The sequence below is a fragment of the Erinaceus europaeus genome, chromosome 15 (assembly GCF_950295315.1).
Source record: "Erinaceus europaeus chromosome 15, mEriEur2.1, whole genome shotgun sequence".
Lineage (NCBI taxonomy): Eukaryota > Metazoa > Chordata > Mammalia > Eulipotyphla > Erinaceidae > Erinaceus > Erinaceus europaeus.
In genome coordinates this window covers 51,246,369-51,272,371 of record NC_080176.1, presented here as the reverse complement: position 1 = coordinate 51,272,371, position 26,003 = coordinate 51,246,369, and the positions used below count along the sequence as shown (strand labels likewise).

The window sequence follows — 26,003 nt, the reverse complement described above, 5'->3', positions numbered from 1 at the left end:
TGATAATCATATTAAATAACCAACAAAAATTAAAAAAATTTTTTCACTTTGATAGGAGAGAGGAATTAAGAGGGCAACAGAGATAGAGAGGGGGAGAGACACCTGCAGTACTGCTTCACCTCTGATGAAGCGTCCCCTGCAGGTGGGGACTGGGGGCTTGAACCTGGGTCCTTGAGCATGAGAACATGTGTACTCAACCAGGTGTGTCACTGACTGGCTCCAAAATAAAGACTATTTAAAACTTTTATATCTTGACTATCAATCTGTGAAGAATACTACTCTGAATTTTCTCCTTTTTATGGTGACCTCCTCAGTAGTTCTCTCTTTACATTTGGCCACCTTCATTTCTTCAGTCTTTAGAGAATGGCCCGTCCAGGTCATCATAGCTCAGGTCATCAATTTCCGAGTACAAGGAATGAAGTTGTTTCTGTGGGTTAACATGTCTGCTTTTAAAAAGTATTATTGTTCATTAACTCATAGGAAAGACATTTAGTGAACACCTAACTCTACTTCACACATGATGAGTTTAATAAAGATGAATCTACACAGGTACCCTCTGGGAAGCATGTGTCAGATAAATCCTGTATCCCAGGCATGGATAAGGAAACAGGGACACATAAAAGAGGAAAGAAAAGATGCTGTAGTCAAGAGAATATGCATCAACTTATGATGGGTTCCAGTGGACTCCCAACAGGAAGGGACCCTCAACATATAGACAAATCATAAATAACATGGTACCTACCTTTCAGGTCTTGGATAATGGTTTGGTGCTGACAGAGTATAAGACATGTTTTGGATGGTGGTGGCTAGCCAAGAGTCTTGCATGCACACAAGACCTTAAACTTCTGTTGTCGATAATAGAGCACCACTAGAGGATTTTATGCAGAGAAAATCCTGGAAGAACTGAGATCTAGTAGAACTTACTCAAATGGATCATATCAGAGGTGTTTAATACCAAGACTAAGGCACTGGTGAATGGGAGACAGGGAAGACAACTGATACGGAAAAATAAAAAAAAGGAAAATGCATCCACTGGGTGACTGAGGGATGTGAAGTTGAACATAGAGAGAGGCATCAAGAGGTATATATTTCCAGCTTCCGTGACTGGGACAAGACATGTGGTCTTAACTCAGTGAGGACTAGAAATATGAGCTTGTTTGGGGTTTGTAGGTGAGAGGTGGGTGACATCTCCCCTCCCACCAGGCTTTCCTGGGCAGCACTTGTTAATTAGAAGTGTCTGAGAGGGCTATTCAGGTGGTGATGCTTAAGAGGCTAAATTAGCCTACACTGAGCTTTATCAAGGACAAGGCTGGATGGAGGTGCAGACATGGAGGGTTTTAGTTAAAAAGTCAGATGAGAGTATAAGGGCACAGCCAGAAAAGGCAGCCAGAAAAAAAGAGGGTTGTTGGGGAAGCCTGGAAAAACTTGACATTTAGGATGCTGGCAGAAGGAGTCAGTAATAAAATTGGAGCATAATGCTAAGAAGCTCATGTGTGTGCACTCCACCAGAGGCGCCACCAGGCAGCACCTTCAGAATACTAAGACACTATGAGAAAAGAGATGAAAGAGAAGTAACATGCTGGGTCTGGACATATTCTAGAGAACATAAATGAATCCAGAGCTTCTAGACCCAAAAAGTCAACAAAAATCTACTGGAACTTCCCAATGTATCTGGCAGAACAAGCTTTCTCAGCAACCATTCCAGCTCTGGAAGCCTCTGAAGAGTCACACAAGTTTAGGAGCAGATAAGACACTTACCAGGACCAACGAACTCAGGGTCCTCCAAAGACCATCCCTTGAGGGTTGAAGAAATCAATTTATGATATTATGTCAAGCGCTTGCTGCAAGTACTGTATTGTTTTGTACAGACATCTATGTGGCGGAAAGACAGAGGTGGTGGTGGGGGAAACAGGGTGACTGGAGGGAAAGGAAGAGTGATGGTTGAGATCCTTCCACAGATAGTCATGCTAGAAAGAACTGGGAGATACCACAAGGATGCTAGAAGGAGTTATTCTCACTTGCTATTTTAGAGGTCTCAGTCTCTGACTCTGGCAATTCAAAGTACCTTACTTATTGAGGTCTCCTGACTATGCCAGGGAGCACTTACTCCTGCCTTCTCTCTGGAATGAAAAGCACTGGTATAAAGCAGAACAAATTGCTGCCTAATCATGAACCTAAAGGCTGAAATAGTGCAGATTAACTCTTCTTTCAGCCATCAGGTTGCAGATGCTAACATAATGCCAACTGGACTTCCCTGGGCAGACGACCCCACCAGTGTGTCCTGAAACTCCACCTCCCCAGAGAGACAGTCTGGGAGTACGGATCCACGTGTCAATGCCCATGTTCAGTGGGGAAGCAATTACAGAAGCCAGATCTTCCACCTTCTGCACTCCATAATGACCCTGGGTTAAAGAATAGGAAAGCTTATCAGGAGAAGGAATGGGATAAGGAGTTCTGGTGGTGGGAATTGTGTGGAGTTGTACCTCTCTTATCCCATGGTTTTTGTCAGTGTTTCCTTTTCATAAATAAAAATGTAAAATGAGCACGGATGTCTTTCTAGAGCCCCTGTTTGCTCCTCTGGACATAGATAAGCTTATGTGCCCACACTACTCACTCCACACTGGGTTTTGCAGCTCCCACAGCTTCTAACTTTTATCAAGTGAGGGCAAACAAGCTAAGTGGTATATGGAATTTAGATTTTGTTGTTTACACAGATTTCGGAATATGAATTTTACTGTAAAGATGGGTTGAACTTATAACCCAGTGCTCAGAAATAATTTTCTAGGAGTGTCTTGTATTTCTGTAGTCTTGCTCGCAGAGCCAGACTGTCTTTGTTTTGGACTATCTTTCTCTGATTACAAGTGAAAGCAAGTAGCCTTTTTTGCTTTCTGGAGAAAGAAAAAAAAAAGCATGTTGTTGATTCATTGCCTTCTGTGACAAAGATGGTGTCTTCCTCTGGGACAAAGGTGAGATTTGGTTGACTACTGTGAAAGTCCCTATCTTGAGGGGCCTTCTCTGGCTGTATACAGATATCACTCAAGCCTACTTGCATCACTTTATGGGAACAGAGACCTGGAGAATCGCAAAACTGTTGATGTGTGGGCTACTATGATTGCTGAGTCTTTTGTCTCTTAAACAGAAGGTTTTTGCCTTCTACCAAAAGCCTCATAGTGAATATCTGTTGATGAAATTAACATGTTGAGAGGCCAGGTGATGGCACACCTGGTAGAGAGCACTCATTACAGTGCACAAAGACCTGCATTCCAGCTCCCATTCCTCACCTATGGGGGGCAGGCAAGCTCCATAAGTGATGAAACAATGCTGCAGGTATCTCTCTCTCCACTCCCCTCTCAAGTTATCTCTGTCTCTATCCAAAATAAGTATATAAATAAGATATTACACAAAGAAAGGAAATTATTCTATCAATCATGTAATATCCTTCTTTAACAACTGTCCCAGTGCCATGCTGTGCTTTGTGTCTAAAATATACTTAAATGAGAGCCATATTTGTCTATTACAAAAACAGACAAAAACCAATCCTCAAATCAAAAGTTTTTAAACATGGTACAAGAAAAAAAAACACCACAGACAACAACCCTTTTCCAGGGGACAATATGGGAAAATTTAGCTCTCCTTTATTTTTAGAAATGGAGAAATGACAAGGTCGAAAATCCAGTGATTTACAGAGGATCCCAAAGCATTCTACAACAGGTGTAGCTAGTAGGAACTTGATCTTGGGTCAAGTTCTTGTCTAACTAACCATATGGCATCAAGCAGTGGCATTCAGGTGAGGGATGAGGAGGCAGGGAGCCTGAGTCACAGAACCACAAGGGATCTAGTTTCCTGCCAACACATGAAAAGACTAGACTGTAGGTATCCAAATGCTCTACGCAAGGGAACCAGAATGCACTAAGCTGATGACTGATGATCTTCCACTGCTACTGTGCCAGCTAGAAACAGGAGAGCAGATGTCTCTGACTTCTGACACACGGATGAGGTAACCTAGGGGAGCACGTTACACAACAAAGGTGACGGAGATTTCCAGTCAATGATTGGTGGCAACGACAACCACCATAATGACAAAAGACGCCTACACAAAAGGTGGTTATGCATTTCAGTAAATGGCACACTTCATGATATCACTTTATGTCTATATTTTATCTCTACGTCTGAGGCAGCCCAGGAGGTTGGAAGAACGGTCATAATTACAAGTACTTTCAATGTACTCATGAGAGGAAATATCAGCACACCATGTCATTGATTTCAGTAAATGCTCCCAAGTGTATGACGGTAGTCACCAAGATTATTCTTTCTATCTCTTATATCTCTGGGGTCCCAGAGTGAGATATTTGACTGTACCTAGGAAATGGAGAGAAATGGAGAGAGGAGGGGAAGACAGAGAGGGAGAGAGAAAGACAGACACTTGCAGACCTGCTTCACCGCTTGTGAAGCGACCCCCCTGTAGGTGGGGAGCTGGGGGCTCGAACCAGGATCCTTATGCCGTATCGTGTGCTTTGCACCACCTGCGCTTAACCTGCTGCACTACCTCCTGACTCGCTGAGCCACTTACTTTTATTTTCAAATCAATGGTTTTCTCAACTGTACTATTGTGAAATAGCTTACTTAGATCTGACATCTATTGGAATGATAAGTTACCCTGCTGCTTTGACACTACTTGTGGGTACACAGAATATTATTATCTATATCCTCAGAGTAACCTTCTCATGAGTCATATCAAAGGCCACTATTCCAATAGAACACAGTTTTTCTGATTAATGAGAAAAACTATTTGTTTTCAGAGTGATCACCTGTGAGTTTTTCATATATATATATATATATATATATATATATATATATATATATATAGTATTTATTAGGTATAGAGAAGCAGAGAAAGAGAGAGAGAGAGAGAGGCTTGCAATATTACTCTACTGCTTATAAAGCATTTCCACTGTAGGTGGGGACCAGGGGCTTGAACTCGAGTCTTTGCATGTGGTAAGTGTGGCTCAACCCAGATGTACCACCACTTGGCCTCTCCTAGAAGTTTTCAAACTAACAGGACACAAAGATATCCAGCAATATTCCGACTTATACCAGCAGGATTCAGTAAAAATAAGGAAAGGATAGGCAAAGATACGTATGGCAAGAGAGGTCCATCCGTATTCATCTAAATTTGGGGCTAATTGTCTCCATTAACTACCACAGGTGCACATGAGAGCACATGCATGTGTTTATACTTCATATGGTCCTGCAGTGTTGCACAAGGGGAAAATATTCAGACCAGCACCACTAAGACTAGTCAGTCTTAGGACAAACATCTGCTGAAAGCCACATGAGGGCCAGATGGGAAATAATTCAAGCACACATTGACTTGCTGGGAGCAGTGGTATGATTTGTACTAAAGTTACAGCTGATTTAGCTAGGCAGGTTTGGGCTGAAAAAAATCTTGTTAGAATGTACATGATGCTATTGCTTTTGATTTGACCATGAACCCTCCCCTCTTTTTAAATGCATCTGGTGACAGAACAAGGTAAACATGTATTTAATTCTTTCTTATCCCCTGCAAAAAAGGTTCTCCAGAATACATGTAAGAAGCTTTACTAAAAGAAGCCATAAAGTAACCTGTAATCCCAAGGTATGTGTAATTCAATGTCAGGTATTCCCGTTTCCTTATTTTGCTGACTATATGGTTCTGAAATGCCAGCCTCAACTTTTGCAGATGCTGTTGAGGAGGTAAGTAAAGGGCTGGCTAGTATTAGTGTGAACACTATCACAAAAACTGTAGTAGCAGGCTGCGGTGGACATCAAAACACTGAATTTGAGCTGGGGAGAAAGCCCAATGGGTGTGCAAAAGACTTTCATGGCTGAGACTCCAAGATCCTAGGTTCAATTCCCAACACCACCATAAGTTAGAGCTTAACAGTAATCTGGTCTCTCTCTCTCTCTCTCTCTCCCACTCTCCTTACTTTCATACCTCTGCCACCTCTAATTAAAATAAAATAAAAAATATAAACAAAGAAAAACAGACAAAAATTCTGGATTCTACACTCTGGGAGGTGGCAAAAAGATCTGAAATAAAACTTCCCATCAATTTGGGCCTCAGTAAAATATGGGTATTAGCATCTTCCCCACTGAGTTGCATGAGAAGACACTAACATCATTTTGGATAAAGGAGCAGAACACACAGAACTGTGAAGGAAGTTCATATTATCATTGGGGCCAGGTGGTGGCGCACCTGGTTAAGAATACGTATTACAGGGAGTTGGGCTGTAGTGCAGCGGGTTAAGCGCAGGTGGTGCAAAGCTCAAGGACTGGCATAAGGATCCCGGTTCGAACCCCGGCTCCCCACCTGCAGGGGAGTCGCTTCACAGGCGGTGAAGCAGGTCTGCAGGTGTCTGTCTTTCTCTCCTCCTCTCTGTCTTCCCCTCCTCTCTCCATTTCTCTCTGTCCTATCCAACAATGACAACAACAATAATAACTACAACAATAAAACAACAAGGGCAACAAAAGGGAATAAATAAATAAAATAAATATTAAAAAAAAAAAAGCGCAAAAAAAAAGAATACGTATTACAGTGCGAAAGGATCCAGGTTCAAGCCTCTGGTCCCACCTGCAGGGAGGAAGCTTCACAAGCAGTGAAGCAGGGCTGCAGGTGTCTCTGTCTCTTTCCATCTGTATTCCTCCTCCCCTCTCAATGACTCTCTGTCTCTATCTATCTATCTAATAAATAAATAAATAAATATAATTTAAAAATTAATATCATCTGAGTCCTTGAGGTGAAGGAATGAGAAACTGAATCACCCCTCACACATTTAAGCCACAGATGCCATGTGCTTGGGGCAGAACATCTGGATGCGTGATCATATTTTTATTCTTCCTCCAGCTGTTGGTATATTGAAAATTTTAGGGATAAGCAAAAGAAGTACTTTGAACATTTGAAAAATGGGGCTTGGTTAAAAAAAAGGGATAGGATACTTCTTGGATGCTAGCAGATTGTTTCATATAACAAAAATCTAGACTGAGAAAAACACTTCTCTCATATCAATTTGGTGGTTCCATCCTAAAGACAAAGGTCCCTGAGTCAGAAGAAAGTCTCAGTGGTTCATTTTTACACCATCCTCTCACAGTATTTCTTTGATAAGCTTGTAGTTTTGTTTTGAGTTCAGTTATGTATTAAGACAAAGATATCAGAATACTTTGCTGATTCCACAAGAGCCAGCATGTTTATTTCAGAAATAATATAAAAATCTATCTTATTTTACCAATTTGGGGTGTTTGTGGCACATCAGTTATATGCAAGGAACCAGGTTTGAGGCCCCCCAACTGCCCAACTACAGGGTGGGGACACTTCACAAACAGTGAAGCAGGTCTGCAGGTGACTATCTTTCTCTTGCCCTCTCTGTTTCCCTTTCTTCTCTCAATTTATCTCTGTCCTGTCAAATAAATAGACAAAAAATGAATAAATAAAAATAAAAAAGGAACAAATGGACACCAGGAGCAGTGAATTCACAATGTCAGCACCAATCCCCAATGATAACCCTAAAGGCAAAAAAAAAAAAAATCTAATTTGTAACAAATATGTAAATTCCAGCCCAGGATTCTTTAAAACTTTTTTTTATTATCTTTATTTATTTATTAGATAGAGACAGCCAGAAATTGAGAGGGAAGGGGGGTGATAGAAAGGCCGAGAGACAGAGAGACACCTGCAACACTGCTTCAACACTTGCAAAGATTTCCCCCTACAGGTAGGAACCCAAGGTTTGAACATGGGTCCTTGAGCACTGTTAACATGTATGCTCAAGCAGGTGTGACACCACCTGCCTCCACCCCAGGATTCTTTTTTCAGATAGAGATATCTCTGACTGTGTGGTTTCCAACAGTCTATGAACTCCTACTTTACAGAGAACATAAAATTTGCTACTTATCTTTCTGAAGGCATACTGAGATTATTTTATTTTTTTCAGATGCATATTCTGTACTTACAAAATAAATATTTTGTATATTCTTATTGAATTTTCAAATATTCTATATGTTTAATTGGATAGAAAATCCTCAAGTTTGACAGTAACTGGAACAATACTTGAAGGACTTTCTTTTGGCCACAAAAGTCAAGTGGATTAAACAATTTGAGGAGGACAGAGGATATTTATAGATATTACAAGTTTCTCTCAGCTGAAGGCCATTCTGGATTTCAGTTTAGGTTACCATTCTACAGACTGCTGCAAGTACAACCCTTAGGGGTGAATGCCCCAAGATTAAATGCTGTACTGCAACTTTGCAAGGGAATTTTTCTTTTCATATTGCCTCTGGAAAGACCATAGTTTAGAGCTGTGGTGGGGGGCAGGGTTTGGAAAGCACAAGTCTATTACAGGACAGTCTGTTTTCCTGATGCTTCAGAGTCTTCAATATTTTTAGACCGATATTACTCATCTGTTACTGTGCTATCTTCCAGGCACAGCCTCTCACAGTTCAGGGACCAGGGGTAATTGGACTTGAGGGAGAGCAGTGATGGGGCTGGACTGATCCTGCGGAATGAACTCTGATGCCTGGAGAGGCAACAAAGCCCTGGACAGACAAACGTATTCGGTTACTTCTAGTCCTGCTGAGGTCACAGAGTCCAGCCTTGTTTAAATTACATTTGACGCCATATTTAGTCAACCCTCTTAGAGTTAAAAGTTTAATGTCTCTGTTGTCTTCAGCTGGCTGTCTCCAGCAAGCTGCAAGCCAGAACGCTGAATTAAACAAACAGAGTGGCTGCGGGGTTAATCAACATGCAATGCGAGGCTGCTGCCCAAGGACCCTCCTCTTTGCTTAATGGGCTGGGAAACGGACCCCCGATGTGTAAAGCAATCAGAGAAACAGCTGATACAGCTTTGTCCCTCTTCTCCAAATAAAGCCAAGATGACAGGCAACTTCTATAGGGAGAGCCTGTCTGCGTACATTCACCTCTACACCACGTGCCAGTAATCATGGCTATTTCTCTGCGGATTTTTTTCTCCATCATGAGACTTCTGTGTTTAATAGGTCCACGTTTATTGTTTTCTTTGATAAATCATATCCTCCCTCCCACAATTTAATTTAAACCAGACCAACAATATCTGAGGTGAGAATAGTAAACATAATCACTACTGGGTAGAGGGAATGAATACATACTACATCCTTATTAGAGCCCTAAATTGATTAATACTTTATGATTTAGGATTATACCTGAATAGAAGTGGTATCTTTTGATATTTGCTCTTTTGGGGGATCATACAGTGACAATCTTCATCACAAGAAACTTTGCCTCTGCATACACGACTCTGGAGACATTTAGTTTAACAGTAGTGGCACAGACTAGAGTCCTCCTCTAAACCTACACTTAGCTATACCTCTCTCCATGTTGGCTTGCACATTGGAGTAAAGTTATGACGGCCCAGCAGATGCTAGTCTGGTATGAGTGACTCAGCTGTCACTCTGCTTTCCTGCCACTTACCTTGGAGATGCTCAGACGCTCCTGGGGAGGAAGATGACACCCTAAGCGTCTCCTGGGAATCCGGAGAGGAAGGACTTCGGCTCAGAGAGGCAGAGGAGGCAGGCACTGCTGACGAGGTCAGGTCCAAGGAGAGGTCAGCTCTGCCTCGGCTTGCACTCCGGCTTCTCAACTCCTTCTCCTGCGCCTCAGCTGCCAACTGCTCCAAGTATTTGTATCTGAAAGTGAAATTCCAAAGGGTTTCTGTCAAAAGCAAGAGGAGCCTGTGGCCGATGCTTGTTTATGGACGCAACACCTGCATGGTGAGCTGATTTCCTGATGCACAGAGCACAGTGCAAGGCTGGATGGAGGGCTCTGCCAAACACAGCCAGCACAGCCAAGATGCTAATGATTAAAAAACCCGCATCATTCATAACCAAACAAATTGGGGGAGCTGGCCACATCACACAGCCTCTAGATACTGGATCACTGCTGCAGAATCCTATTTTGCTCTTTTAGTAAACATTTGTCCAAATAAGCAACAGGGCAATAATGCCCCCTGCAAAAGCCCTAAGACTGACAGCTGAAAACCGCACGTCTCCAGAGCTCACAGCTGGGACATGGGAGGATGTCTTGGAGCAGCAGAGAGAAGCAAAGCCCCCAAATACCAGAAAGGGTTGCTGGATGTCAGCTCCCTAAATTTCTGAACCTGCTTCAATGTGAACAGCAATGCAACTGGAATTCACTTTGTTCTCTCTGTGTCAACCATGGAAACTTTTTTATATTCTAAAATATTTGAGTCGAACGCAGACATCCAATAGCTTGGACCTGACGTCACATATAGTTTATTCATCAAAGTCAGTTTAAAAAGAACAAAGATACATCTGTTTTGCATTTCAGGCAGGCAGAACCCACTGACTGTTTATTAAGACCAGCTACCAATCATATTCCTCATAGCGCGCTTTATAGATCAGACCAAAATAACTTTGAAATATGTGCCTCTTCCAGATGTCTGCTAATTTTACCCACCATTATTTGTTCAGATATAAATTTATGAATTCAGCTGGAGCAGGTTTCTAACTAGCTTATCCGCCACTAGACTTTGAAACAGTTCATTCAAGACCCTCACTCTCATCTGCCTACATTCACTGGTTCAGTCCCCCTACCCTCCCCCGCCCCATGACCATGCCCCTTGGAACTCTGGCTGGCCACAACTCCCCACCCCCCAATTCAAAAGCACCAAAATATGGGAGGCAGAATGTTTGGTTCAAGTCTCTAGAAAAAACATGCATCTCTTCCTCTGTCCTTAATGGGGGTGTGGCTCCATGCTTCTGCAACTGTCATTGCCTCCCCCTGCCTGTCCAAAGGCTGTCTGTCCCGCAGGCCAGGCTTGCACGCACCTCTCCCTCTGTGAGGCCTGCCTTGACCACCGTAGATGGAAGTGATCTTGGCCTTGCCTCTGAACTCATGTCGGATATGTAGCCCATTCTGCTCAGATGGCATTTTACATTTACTGCCTGGCATATTTAGTCAGCTTTTCACATGTGGATGTCTGTTTTCAACAAGCAGATAATAGGATTCCTTCTTCCTTTCTCTCTCTCTCTCTCTCTCTCTCTCTCTCTCTCTCTCTCACACACACACACACACACACACACACACACACAAAGCAGGAAGATTTCCAACCTTTGTTCTTTCCCTGAGCTGGCAGGAACCCCTGCAAAGCAGCACCCAAGTGCAGAGGCTGCCCTCGCTTGGCACTGCCTGCCCAGAGTCCTGGTGCACCTCTTATTTTACTAGAGCATCAGATTACTTTCTCAGGACTTTCAAGTGAGATGAGTCTGCATATATACTTCTCAGAGCCTGGACTTGGCCTTTAGCTGACAGGGTGCAGCTACGCCTGAAAATAAGGCTTTAGACACTGGGGGTTTTTCCTGCCAATAACATCAACTCTAAAAAGGTAGGAGAAGAACCAGGAAGTGATGCACCTGGTAGAGAACATGTGTCACCATGCATAAGGACCTGGGTTTGAGTCCCTGATCCCCACCTGCAGGGGGCACAGTTTCATGAGTTTCCTCTCCCTCTCTATCTCTCTCTTCACTCTCAACTTATGTCTCTCTCAACAAAAGAATTTAAAAAAAATGGCTGCCAGGAGTGGAGAACTCATATGCAGGCACTGAACCCCACTGATAACACTCGTGACAACTGAAAATAAATAAATAAGTAACAGAGAAGTGGGAGAGTTCAGCAAAGGAGGGTATTTCTGAACTGCATTTAGCCAAGCAAGGCATAACCACTCAGAGGTGCGGACAGGTATCTTGGGAACAAGTGATTTTCAAAGGAGATAGATGGTGGCAAATGTCAGGCCAGGTACACTAGAAACCTGGGAGAAGTTTGGAAGCACACTTGTCCTCATAGTGAGAAAAAAAAAAGCCTCTGCCACAGGAGAAAAGGGCAGGCCAGGGATGCCATCAAGGAAGGCACTTGCACAGGTCCAGGAGATTGGAACCCAGCAGCAGGAAGCAGTGCTCTAAGGAACTTGGAGGAGTCCAGGCAGAACAGTGACCAAGCTTTGCACAGAAGGCTCCAGGCCCGGTGGACAGCTCAATGTGGCCTCCATTGTAGCCTCGTCCTGCCCCCTACTTCCCTCCCAAAGTGCTCCCCAATCTTCTTGGGGGGCTGAAAGGGGGTTCTAGAATTATTCATCCCAGAGTCTGGGTAAATATAAGTTAAAGACTATTCCTCATTCCCTGGAGGTAGCGCATTAGGTTCAGCACACATCACCATGCGCAAAGATCGGGGTTTGAGCCTGGACCCCTCTTCTTTTTTTTTCCAGGTGGTAGCACAGCAGGTAAAGTGCACATGGTGCAAAGGGCACTGACTGGTGTAAGAATTCTGGTTTGGGCGCCCAGGTTCCCACTTGCTGGGGCAGGGGTGTCGCTTCACAAGCAGTGAAGCAGGTCTGCAGGTATCTTTCTTTCCCCCTCTGTCTTTCCCTCCTCTCTCTATTTCTCTCTGTCCTATCCAACAATAATGAAAGCAATAACAACAATAAACAACAAAGGCAACAAAATAGCCTCCAGAAGCAGTGGATTCATAGTGCAGACACCTAGCCCCCAGCAATAACCCTGGAGACAGACAGAAAGAAAGAGGGAGTTGGGCAGTAGCACAGCGGGTTAAGCGCACGTGGTGCAAAGCACAAGGGTCGACATAAGGATCCTGGATAGAGCCCCTGACTTCCCACCTGCAATGGAGTCGTTTCACAAGCAGTGAAGCAGGTCTGCAGATGTCTATCTTTCTTTCCCCCTCTGTCTTCCCCTCCTATCTCCATTTCTCTCTGTCCTATCCAACAAGGACAACATCAATAACAACAACAACAATAACTACAACAATAAAAAATCAGGGGCAACAAAAAGGAATAAATAATAAAAACAAAAAAATTAAAATAAAAAAGAAAGGAAGGAAGACAGACTATTCCCGTGTATCCATTCCATCTTAGAGATGCTACCTGTGAGGATTCATGATACATGAAAAGAGTCCCATTTTTAAAAATATTGTATTTATTATTGGATATAGACAGAGACGAAATGAAGAGGGAGGTAGAGAGAGAGGGAGAGAAGAGAGTGGAAGAGGGAGGGGGAGGGAGAGGGAGGGGGAAGAAGGAAAGGGAGAGAGAGACCTATAGGACTGCTTCACCACTCATGAAGCTTTCTACCTGCAGGTGGGCAGGGGCTTGAATCACTATAATGTGAAGCTTAACCAGGTGCACCACCACTTATCCCCTAAGTCCCATGTTTAGTATGAATTGTCCCAAGGACAACTATGTGAAGAAATAGAGGGGAGGCCCAGGGTTTTGTTCAGCTGGTAGAAAGTTTCAGTTTTGTACGTGAAAAGAATTCTGGAGGTTGGTTGTACAACAGTATGAATGTATGTTAACAATGATGACTTGTACACTGAATAATGGTTAGAACAGTAAATTTTGCATTATGTGAACTTTGCCACAAGTAAAATTTATAATGGCCTCTCTCCACTGTTACCGGTCATCTCTATTAGGAACAACACAATAGACCCCTTTGTGGGCCCCCATAGGACCTTGCCCTCAACTTGGATAAAAAATGGTAAAATAATTTTTAATGGCAGGTACAGGGAGCCACGAGTGTTGAGAACTATTCAAACAGCAGACGTGGTTAGCATCTGCAATGGCCAGGAGAGGGGTGGTTTGACTGTCAGGCACAGCAAAAGCCAGGTCACCGGACACGTAGAACTTGATAGCTCAGCTGGCTCTTCTGCTCTGTGCCATTCTCCAGCAGGACCTGGGGAGGATGCTGGGCTTGTATCTTGACCTAAGCCCAATGTCACATGACCAGTGAGACCAGTAATAGAGCATGACTCAGCTGTTAAAAATGAAGTCAGGCTCGGAAAAAAAAATAGTAATGGGCCCTTTGGAATATAATTAAAATAGGCCTATTACTATATCTATAAAGCAGAGACCTCCAAATCTTCATCTGCAATATTCCAGCCTTTAGGCTCATGATTAGTCAACAATTTGTTTGGCTCTATATGTTAACTCTTTTTTCAGCCTCCAGGTTCCAGATGCTACCATGATGCCAACCAGATTTCCCTGGACAGATGACCCCACCAATGTGTCCCAGAGCCCCGCCCCACTAGGGAAAGAGAGAGACAGGCTGGGAGTATGGATCCACCTGTCAATGCCTATGTTCAGTAGGGAAGCAATTACAGAGAGCCAGACTCTCTTCTGCACTCCATAATGACCCTGGGTCCATACTCCCAGAGGGATAAAGAATAGGAAAGCTATCAGGGGAGGGGATTGATACGAAGTTCTGGTGGTGGGAATTATACGGAGTTGTACCCCTCTTATCCTATGGTTTTTGTCAGTGTTTCCTTTTTATAAATAAAAAAAAAATGAAGTCATCTCCTTTGCCTAATCCTGGATGGAGCTTTAAGGCATCATGTTAAGTGAGGTGAGTCAAAAAGAGGACAACTGTTGGATGACCTCAATCATAAGGTAGAACTTAAGAAACAAAAACAGAAAGGGGAAACACAAGGTAAAACTTGGAGGACTGGGCTTGGTGTATTGCACGAAAGCAAAAAGACTGTGGGGGAAGGAGATGAGGAGGTGGGGTGGAGGGGACCAGGATGCTTATGCATGATGGTGGAAAAGACCTTAGCTGGTGGTGAGAGTGTTCTACAGGCACTTATTATGAGCAGATGAGAAACTGTACCCATGTTTCAACAACTACAAATCACTACAGCCCCCCCACCCACTAACATGGTATTTAAAAAAAGGCACCTGGCACTAGGTTCGATAGTACTTGACCCCAGGAATCCTTTAAGACACATGACTGTCACATATCCCTGCCTTGTAAGACACTCCACAAATGACATACCTCCTATGCACAAAGCACACAAGCCTTAGGCCCAGGGAAAGACTTTGCACTTTTGCTATCTTCATGCCAACATTCCCAGTCATCCACCTCTGCCCATAACCTTTTGTTTATTCACTTACTTCCTTACTGTTTACAGAGCATTTGTCAAGTGCTAACCATGTGCTCAGAACTGCAAGAGACACTGTAATGATAAACAAGAAAAATCCTCACTTTATGGAGCACTCAGTTCAGTCCTTGGCCAAACCCTGTTGGACCTGAGATTAACCAAAATTTACTCACAGATGACTTCTCCTGTCATTCTCCTGCATGAAAAGTCCCCCTTACACTAAACCAAAATCTAGCTCCAAGTTCTACTTTGTCTTCAACCCTGTGCTCCAAACCTCCATTACTGTGTAGTCAAATTCATGCAGATTCCAAACTCCTAGCCTGGACCCAATGGGTGCCCTTGTACTCTGGTCCATAATGCTCTGTGCTCTAAGGCTTCTTCTCTCATCCTCTTCAGAATAAATCCTCACTTACGGCCTAGCATGTGTCCAGCCTGGATGCTATTGCCTAACAATCCTTTTAAAAGTAGAATGTCACTTCAATCAATATTAGATAAAGGACTTTCTTCTAGTATTGGAAAATAGAAGGGGGACAAAGGGGGACAGGAGGTGGCGCACCTGGTTAAACACACACTCTACAGTGCACAAGGACCCAGGTTAAAGCCCCTGGTCCCCACCTGTGGGGGTGGGGAGCTTCACAAGTAGTGAAGCAGGGCTGCAAGTATCTCTCTGTATCTCTCCCTCTCTCAATTTCTCTCTGTCTCTATCCAATAATACATAAATAAATAATTTTTTTAAAGTTCTAAAAAATAAAAAAAAAGACAAGAAAAATATAAGCTTACTCTAGGTCTGTACCACTGTCAGTAAAGCAAGCCTGGAATTATGGAAGGAGAGGATATGAACCAAAATAATCCAAAATAAATTTAAATATATACGAATGCCTACGACACATCAAAATAGCAAAGTGACATTCATTTTGTTGGTATCAAGATGATACCAGCACCACTGCTTTGACTCTGACCTCCTTTTTCCATATCTTTGCATTAAGAGTTACAGATGGAGAACCCACCAAACATAACTAGTTCTGCCTTAATGAGTGGACAGTCTTCTTCCTTAAGTCTATACCTCTGATCTGTTTCCTTACCTGCCCATTTCCAAATACAATATATTTGCAAATGTTATTTTGGTTTGCCAGAAACCCATAATAGTTTTCCAATCAGAGATGAAAATATATCCCTCTTACTGTTATCTTTTTTATGTTTATTTATTAATTATTATTAGATAGAGACAGAGAGAAACTGAGAGGTGAGGAGGAGCAAGAGAGGGAAAGAGGCAGAGAGACACCTGTAGCCCTACTTCACCACTTGTGCAACACCCCCCTGAAGGTGGGGACTGGGGGCTTGAACTGTAATGTGTGTGCTTAACCCAGTGAGTCACTGCCTGGCCCCCTCACTCTCATCTTCAAGAAACAAACTAATGAAGAAGAGTCTTGGTTGCTTCCTCAAATCTTTGGGTAAACAGAGAGACAGGCTGTAGGAAAGAGAGCCATCTGGGGCCACCAAGAGCCCATCCCTGCACCAAAGAAGGCAGCTCAGGCAGATGGGTGGCAAGAGAACCATGACCAAGGGCAGAGTGAGAGCAAGGGACTGGCAAAGTTCTTACACAAGTTTCTCAGCTTATATGATGCTCTGCTGGGTGGGGTGGGGTGGGGTGGGGTGGGGTGGGGTGGGGTGGGGTGGGAAGAGCAGTAATCATCTCCAGCCAAAGGTTAGCCCCTCTTTGTTGCTTTGGGGGGAAATGTTGAGGTTAGTCAGAGTCACTTCATAGCACCTTGGCATCTTCCAAGATGCTTTCAAGCCTGGCCAGTGTAGACACAGCCAGCCAATCAGACACCAAAGGAAATACAGACTCTGGAGGAAAAGATTTTAAAATGAGATAACAGCTAATTCTTTTAAAGCCTGAAAAGTCAACAACATTTTTTAGTAGGAGTGTGTATCATGTCTCCTACTGTCAAAAACAAGTACTAATTAGAGAAAAATAAATGCCTTTGTTTCTTAACCAGCATCCTTCACTCTAAATGTCCTGACCGCAAATGGTTATTAGGAGAGCAATCATCTAATAGAATGTTGGAATTAAAGCAATGCCATAACTTTGTTTATGAGGCTGACCTAAGCATCTCATTTGTAATTGAACACAGGCAGTCTCCATTCTTCCCTGTCTCAGACTGTCCTGTTCTATTTAGCTGATGGTGTCTAAAAAAATTAGCACAATTCCATTTTCTTTTTTAAAAATATTTATTTTATTCCCTTTTGTTGCCCTTGTTGTTTTATTGTTGTAGTTATGATTGATGTTGTTGTTTTTGGATAGGACAGAGAGAGAAATGGAGAGAGGAGGGGAAGACAGAGGCGGGAGAGAAAGACAGACACCTGCAGACCAGCTTCACTGCTTGTGAAGCAACTCCCCTACAGGTGGGGAGCCGGGGGCTCAAACCAGGATCCTTATGCCGGCTCTTGTGCTTTGCACCACCTGTGCTTAACACACTGTGCTACCATCCGACTCCCCACAATTACATTTCTTTTATTGGCATAGTTCAGAGTCTGATAGCTTCCCAACTGGCTTTGTTACCAAGCCAGCCTTTCCATCCAGACAGGCAGTGACCCCGTCTGGTAGCACATGGGTAATTGCAGTCCATGGGGTAAAATGTTGTGTTTTGGTTTACTGTTTTTTCCATTTATTTATTCCTCCAGGGTTATTGCTGGGGCTCAGTGCCTGCACTAAATCCACTGCTACTGGAGGCTTTTTTTCCTTTCGTTGCCCTTTTTTTTTTAAATTGTTGTTGTGGTTATTAAGGTTGTTGTTATTGATGTCCTTGTTGTTGGATAGGACAGAGAGAAATGGAGAGAGGAGGGGAAGACAGAGAGGGGGAGAGAAAGATAGACACCTGCAGACCTGCTTCACCACTTGTGAAGCTACCCCCCTGCAGGTGGGGAAGCCGGGGGCTCGAGCCGGGATCCTTATGCCAGTCCTTGAGCTCCTCACCATGTGTGCTTAACACACTGTGCTACTGCTCAACGCCCCCCCCCCATTTTTTAATTGGGTAGGACAGAGAGAAATTGAGAAAGGAGGGGGAGAGAGAGACATAGGAGAGAGACCTGCAGACCAACTTTGCCACTTGTGAAGAGTCACCCCTGCAGGTGGGGATCTGGGGGCTCGAACCCGGATCCTTGCACAGGACCTTGAGCTTAGTACTATGTGTGTGATCAACACTCAGCCCTCAGGTTTATTCTTCTTTCATACAGTTACCTTTCCTTATCTACATTGCTCAGACACTAAATCTAGTCACTGACTTTGTGCCTTCTAGTGGGATTAAAGCCATATTGACATGGCCATTAAATAACTGTGAGTATTTTAAAGTAAAGTTGTTAGTCTACTTGTTCATTTGTTTTTTTCTCTTTTTCCTGCCACCAGGGTTATCACTGGGACTCTGTGCTGGTACAATGAATCCACGGCTTCTGCTGGCCATTTCCCCCCCCAATCTTTTACTCTTCCTTTCTCTCTTTCTTTCTTTCTTTCTTTCTCTCTGTCTCTCTCTCTCTTTCCTTCTTTCTTTCTAGGAGAGGGAAAGACAGACACTTACAGACCTGCTTCACCGCTCATAAAGTTTTCCCCCTGCAGGTGGGGAACAGGGCTTCGAACCTGGGTCCTTGTGCATGGAAATAATGTGTACTTAACTGGGTGCTGGCCCTTGTTCATTTATTCTATGTATTTTTCCTGTATTGTGCCTATATTGGTTACTAGGACACCAAGGACAACCAGACATGGTTTCTGCCATCAAGGTTGTGAGAACAATTCAGTAGAGAGATAGGTAAATGATGAAGCACATCCAAAGAATGCCGCAGGCATGTTTGTCAGTCCAGCTTACACTGGGCTCAAATGCTGATTGGAGGAATGCTGAACAAATGACCTAGAAGGACATGCATGAAACACCTCACCCAGGCTCATTAGTGGTGAATGCAGTCGATTAAATCTACTGCTATTTAACATAGACGATATGCTAAACAAATAGGCTCCTTCAGAGTAAAGTCTTGAAAGAACAGGCATTTAGTCCACAATAACAATGGTACTAAGTAACACATCGGTGCTTTTCGTGGAAATTTTAGACAACCAGGACACATTATTATGCAAAGTGTCAAGGACATTGGGTCTTAGCTGAAGTTGTTATATTCTAATTAACACAGTCTTCTTTGCATGCTTGATTAAGAGTGCACAGTCAACATGCCATTAGTTATAAATGGGAAAGAAAAGATATACAAACCTTTCTTCTCTTGCTTGTCTTTGCTCCTCTCTCTTGTCTAAATACTCCCGGCTAAGCCAAATATGCAGAAGAAACAAAATAGAGAAGGAAAGTAACAGAATTAGATGCTCACAGAATCACCAAGATGTTATTAAACATTTGCTATGAAAGCCCACTGTAGCTTCAGAAATGGAAAGTGGTGATAGCTGAACTTTCAAAACCCCAAAATAAAGATTGTAGATTAAAAGTACTAAACATAGTAGTTTTTTTTTCCTATAAAAACACAGGTGGGTGTGGAGGGGGTGGGGGTAGGTAGACAGAATAATAGTTATGCAAAGAGACTCTCATGCCTGAGGCTCAAAAGTCCCAGGTTCAATCCCCCAAACTACTGTAAGCTAGAACTGAACAGTGCTCTGGTAAAAAAAAAAAAAAAAAAAAAAAAAAAAAAAAAAAGATATGCCTGAAAACACAGGATTATCAGATTCATTTAGAGCCACTACTATTACTCTTTGGGGAAAAAAGTAAATGAAAAAAGAGAAATTAAAAAAAAAAAAAAGACAAACAAAAGCAATAAAAATGGTTCCAGATGCTAGCAGGATACAACCAGACTTCCCTGGACAGACAACCCCACCAATGTGCCTTGGAGCTCTGCCTCCCCAGATCCCTTCCCCATTAGGGAAAGAGAGAGACAGGCTGGGAGTATGGAACAATCTGTCAATGCCCATGTTCAGCAAGGAATCAATTACAGAAGCCAGACCTTCCACCTTCTGCATCCTACAATGACCTTGGGTCCATACTCCCAGAGGGTTAAAGCATAGGAAAGCTATCAGGGGATGGGATACGGTGGTCTGGTGGTGGTAATTGTGAGAAGTAGTACCCCTCTTATCCTATGGTTTTGTCAATGTTTCCTTTTTATAAATAAAAAATTTTAAAAAAGAAACCTCTATTTCAATAGAGCTATGTAAATTCCCTAAAGATCTCAAAGCTATGGTCTTATGGGTATTTGCCTAATGAAAATTACAATGGAAGAAAATGCCAATAAAGTTTGAAAGAAGTCACAATAGAAATCAGAGAAATAAATAATATCTGAAAAAAAGAAATATGGCGATACAATCAAGCCATAAATTTCAGTAGTGATCAATATCCAAGCAATATCTGGTAGTTCCACAGAATTCATCTCAACACAGATATTTCTGTGGTACCTTCCAGCGTGGACATTTCTCCCACAGCCCAGCAGATCTCTTATTCTGCATCCTTCAACTCTTCAGACCCTCTGCAGAAACCACTCAACTCTCTTGTCACAGGCATCCTTTCTCATATGCATCCACAAGATGCCCAGATTTCTCGAATGTTAATGTCTGCTTTTCTGTCCTTATTGGTGAGATTCCTACTTGAAGCTAAGTTTAACACTGCATGGTCAATCACTTCTTTGCAGGAAATTTATTTTTCAAGAGAATTTTGACAATGTGTTTTTTCTATTGGACTTCACCATATACATTAGATACTCTGGCAATTGAGAGCAGGCTGAAGGGTGGGGAGGGAGAAACACCAACCACGATTTTACCTTGTTACCATTTTTTTTTCCTTGTTACCATTTTTAACCATCCTTCTTTACCTACTTCCCCACTAAAAATATTTCCCATAGTTCTGAAAGCTTAATACCATCTTGAGCAAATATTACTCTAGGTAAAGAAGTCTTACAAGGGAAAATATGACAAGGAACATCAATAAGAAAAATCAGTAAGATAATGGTGAAGGGTCAGTCACTTGGGAAGTCCTGGGGGCTAATTTATAAAGCTTTCCCCATCTTGCTTTTGAATTTTACTGCATTCACATTCTCAGACTTTTGGGATGTCATGGCAGTCACCATCAATGCTGTCCCAGTGATCAGCATTCCTTCCTAGACAAGGATTATTTTGTCAGGCTCTCTCTGTAATCCTGAATGACCAATGGGCCTTTTGGGATCAAAAACAAAAAGGAAATAATTATGAGCATGGCCTCTGAAGTAGACTAGCCAGGCCTAATCCTCATTCTGCCCATACTTCCAAGTATAACGACTGGACATATCTACATGGCACACTTGCTCTATTTTTCTGGGATGCCAATTTAATGACTATCAGACTTTTGGGTATTATTTCATATGTTCCTGGCACACTATTCATTTATTCCAATGTTTCCATTTTTTAAGTTGGATAATTTGTATTGTTCTGTCTTGAAATTCATTAAATCTTCTCTCATAGCCGTTCTGTTACTGAGCATAACCAATAAAGCAGTTTTTGCCCTCTCAGTTTTCCATTTCTATATGTATTTCCACTTGTCTCTCCTAGAGATCCTCTACTTCTTTGCAGGGACTTAGCTTTTCATCAGTCTAAACAGCATTTCACTTCTTGAGCTTGTTTATAATGGTGAGTTTGAAGTCTTTGATAATGGCAATAACTAAGGCCTCTTGATGTTTGCATATTTTGATTTTCTTTTTAAAAATTTCCAGGTTTATTGCATGACAAGTTTTTTCTTTTTTAATAAAGGTTTTTTTTAATATTTATTTATTTTTCCTTTTGTTGCCATTGTTTTTATTGTTGTTGTAGTTGTTATTATTGTTGTTGATGTCATTGTTAGATAGGACAGAGAGAAATGGAGAGAGGAGGGGAAGACAGAGAGGTGGAGAGATAGACACCTGCAGACCTGCTTCACCACCTGTGAAGGGACTCCCCTGCAGGTGGGGAGCTGGGGGCTCAAACCGGGATCCTTACACCAGTCCTTGTGCTTTGAGCCACGTGTGCTTAACCCACTGCACTACCGCCCGACTCCCACATGACAAGTTTTTAAACTGCATCCTGTATACAATTTTTGGGATCAAAACTGGGTCTTTCATATATTCTGTGAAGACGTTTAATTGTTTTCTTTTAGCGGACAAGTCCGTTAGGTTTAACCTGTATGTTCTGACTGACTTCTAATACTGGCTCTAGTACCAGTTATTTCTAGAATAACTTACCTAGCTCTATTCATACCAGTCATTTGTGTGTACTACCTACTGACTAGTCTGGGGCTTGAGGGGTGGTTCATTCTCTACTTAGTTTTTTTTATTGTAACATGTGCTCAAGCAGGTGTGTACAACCTGGCCCTCCTCTATTTAGTTCTCACAGTCTGTGGTGGACTGTTTAGATTTTGAGGCTCAAGGGCACAAATCACAGATGAGCTCAGGCATTACTCTTCATTTTTGTATAGCCTTGTTGTGCTGGATCTCCCTTCTTGGTCTTCTAGGTAGAAATATCGAGCTTCATTTTTCCTGATTTGATGTAGACTTTTGGTAACTCAATCTGTATCCAGAACAAGGGAACAGAACACAAACAAAAATGGCGATTTGCCTACTGTAACTGGGCTCATGGCTCTCAGTCAGTGGAAGTTTTTCATACCCCTCAGAGATTTTAGCACCTGCATGGTACTGGTGCCATCCCTAAGCCTTCGTTACAACATTCCTCGGAGGTTAGATTAGGGTAGGAAAGAAGAAACAATATGGAAAGAGGGAGTCAGGTAGTAGTGCAACGGGTTAAGCGCACGTGGCACAAAGCTCAAGGACTGGCATAAGGATCCCAGTATGAGCCCCCGCTCTCCACCTGCAGAGGAGTCACTTCACAGGTCTGCAGGTGTCTGTCTTTCTCTCCCCCTCTCTGTCTTCTCTTCCTCTCTCCATTTCTCTCTGTCCTACCCAACAATGACAACATCAACAATAATAACTACAACAACAATAAAAACAACAAGGGCAACAAAAAGGAAATAAATAAATAAATAAATAAATAAATATTAAAAAAAAACAATATGGAAAGAAAGGATGTTTCCTTCTTGGGCTCTTAGGATTTACTTCTGCTAATTCTCAGTCCAGAAAGATAGGCCTTTTTCATTCGAGACCTTCCAGTTCTAATAGATTAATATGTTTCTGGTTTGGGGACTGCCTTTGAACAAGATAGGTGATATTTAAGGAGAAGTAGCAAACTCTCACTGATATGCTGAGGCACTAAGTGCTAGTCTCCTTTTCCAATCCCCTGCCTACTTTAACAGATTATAATTTTCAGAGTCTACCCAGGGTTTGTGGCTAAGTTCAGAGATGCAGAAGAGATCAGAGAGAGTGTGCCTGATTCCATCTTCCTGAGTTCTGGTTCTCTATTTTAAGAAGATTTCAATCAAAATCTTTATAACTATAAAGTAATCTCTGAATTTTCCATGAGCTTTAGTCAGATTTTGTTACCATTAGGTGGTAAAGCATGCAACCCCCCTCAGAAAGCCCGGAGTCAGGATGCATCTGACCTGTTCCATTAGTTTAACAAATTGGTCTTTCCAAAAGTGACAACTTCCAGAACCACCTCAGGAGAAATGATCCATACAGGTCTGGCATTTTCATATATCATTAGGTAGAAATTTGACAAGTCAGGGTGTGCCATGCAATCACAGTGGGGAAACTTACTTCCTACAGCCCATGAACTCACCTTATAAAAGGCAACATCAGCATTTCACCCACAAACTTAAACTATATTTTTTTACTGGGTTGAGGAACATTTAAGGTAATTTCACAACTTGGCTATATTTTGATAATTTCAGTACTGACACAATTTTTTTCCAGCTTTGAGAGAAATGTATGTGGCCATGCAAATACTCACCCACAATGCTTTATAATCTCTGTAGGTTTAACTGTGGGGAATTGATGGGAATATCCTTTGCCAAAGAAACAGAACAGAGACAGAAAATGGAGACAGGGAGAAAAAAAGAAATGGAGAAAGAATATAGAAGTTATAGGAAAGATTACTGAAAATAAAGGGAAAGATAAAGAGGAGGTGAAAGGGAGGGTGAGGGAGGAGAAAGGAAGAAGCAATGAATAGGAATATAAAAGGAAAGACTTAGCAAATGTTTTTCATTTAACAAGGGACTATGTATATAAAATCTGAAGAACAAAATGGAAAGAAGTTGACCAGAAAGATGCTGTACAGAGGTGAACCAGTAGACCCCACCTGTAGGGAGAAAGCTTTGCAAGGGGTGAAGCAGTACTCAGGTGTCTCTGTGTCTCTCCCCTCTTCCTCTCAATTTCTGAATGTCTCTATCAAATAAATAAAGATAAAAAGAAGGAGGAGGAGAGATGAACCAACCGACAAGTACAAATCACACTGAACTCAAAAGGAAGAGAGGAACTAAGACCTGGAACCTGGAATGGGTCATACCCAGGATCATATCCTTGGAGCTAGACAGAAATCTCAGAAGGACAATGGGTTGGGAACAATGGGTAGTGAACAATGAGAACAATATCTCCCCCATAGGAGAAAAACTATTACTTAGATGTGTATATATCAAGGACAAGAAGTTAACCAGAAAGTGAGGAAAACTGTTTCTCTCAGGCATCAAAAGGAATATGAATAAAACATGAGGAGCTTTGTGTGTGTGTGTGTGGGATGGGTGAGTGGCAAATTAAGTTAAGACAATTAGATCCTTTTCCTTCAGGAAGGCCTGGAAAAGACTATTTTAGATAATGGAAGACCCAAGAATGCATAATTGTATTTGGCTGTCTGACTATGCTTCCTGCCATATGGTTGGAGGGGAAAAAAAAAAGGTCCAAAAACCAGATGTAGCCCATTTCAAGTATGTCTTGCTCTTCCTGGAAAAAAAGAGAATCTGAATCAAACATATTAGTTTCTATACTTTAACACTAGTATTGATCAGCTAGAGCTCTGAAGATTGTGATTTACATTTCAGTTGATTGAAAAATTGCTCCAGCTCACTGAATGTCAGAGGAATACAAATAAAGACAAATTTGAGATGCCACCTTACCCCTGTGAGAATAGCATAGATCAAAAAGGACAGCAGCAACAAATGCTGGAGAGGACAAAGGAACCCTCCTGCACTGCTGGTGGGAATGTAAATTGGTCCAATCTCTGTGGAGAGCAGTCTGGAGAACCCTCATAAGGCTAGAAATAGACCTCCCACATGACCCAGTAATTTCTCTCCTAAGGATATATCCTAAGGACTCCATAATACCCAAACACAAAGGTATGTGTACACCTATGTTCCTAACAGCACAATCCGTAACAGTTAAAACCTGGAAGGAACCCAGGTGCCCAACAACAGATGAATGGCTGAGAAAGCTGTGGTATATTTACACAATGGAATACTACACAACTATTAAGAACAATAAACCCGAGGAGGATTCTGGATGATGGCAAACTGAGAAGCTGCTAGTGGCTTGAGCTCTGACAACATCTACTGGAAATGGTAGGATTTTTTGCCTTTAGCAGGACAGTCAATAAGGGGTCATAGCAGTGACACCAAGGAGGTGACTATAACTCAATTTAGGATAGAAAATAGAGTAAAAAGAAAGGAAAAAATTTAAATTATTATTCCCGAAGTGCACCCCTGACCCCCTCACCCCCCATAACCAGTCCCTGGGGGCCAGAGATCTCCTCCTAGAAGGCTCCCCTGCTGAGATTCTTTCTTTACCAAGATTTCTTCTCCACTCAAACTCTAAAAGCCAGAAGAGAATGGCAAGATATCTATCGAGCCCTGAATGAAAAAGGGTTTCAACCAAGGATAATATATCCTGCTAGACTTTCATTCAAACTAGATGGAGGGATCAAAACCTTCTTAGACAAACAACAGTTAAAGGAAGCAACCATCACCAAACCGGCCCTGAAAGAGGTTCTAAAAGACCTCTTGTAAACAAGAACATCACTATAATACTTGCAATATATCAGAGCAAATAAAGATTTGTTGAACAATGGCACTACAATACCTTAAATCCATAATATCAATAAATGTCAATGGCTTAAACT

At 42.2% G+C, this 26,003-nt stretch overlaps 1 protein-coding gene across 18 annotated transcripts in view; it reads right to left on the bottom strand.

Annotated features, from left to right (window-relative positions):
* The window catches only part of FHOD3 (formin homology 2 domain containing 3), a 588,579-nt gene that overhangs the window by 89,668 nt on the left and 472,908 nt on the right, over positions 1-26,003 (bottom strand). For 15 of the 18 annotated variants that reach the window (XM_060173747.1, XM_060173744.1, XM_060173740.1 and 12 more), the window contains 2 exons: positions 19,216-19,266; positions 9,476-9,690 (listed from right to left, as the gene is read on the bottom strand). In XM_060173747.1, the coding sequence (XP_060029730.1) occupies positions 9,476-9,690; positions 19,216-19,266 (266 nt within the window). The remainder of the gene's footprint in view (positions 1-9,475; positions 9,691-19,215; positions 19,267-26,003) is intronic. The other 3 variants (XM_060173743.1, XM_060173750.1, XM_016193570.2) reach the window with 1 other exon arrangement.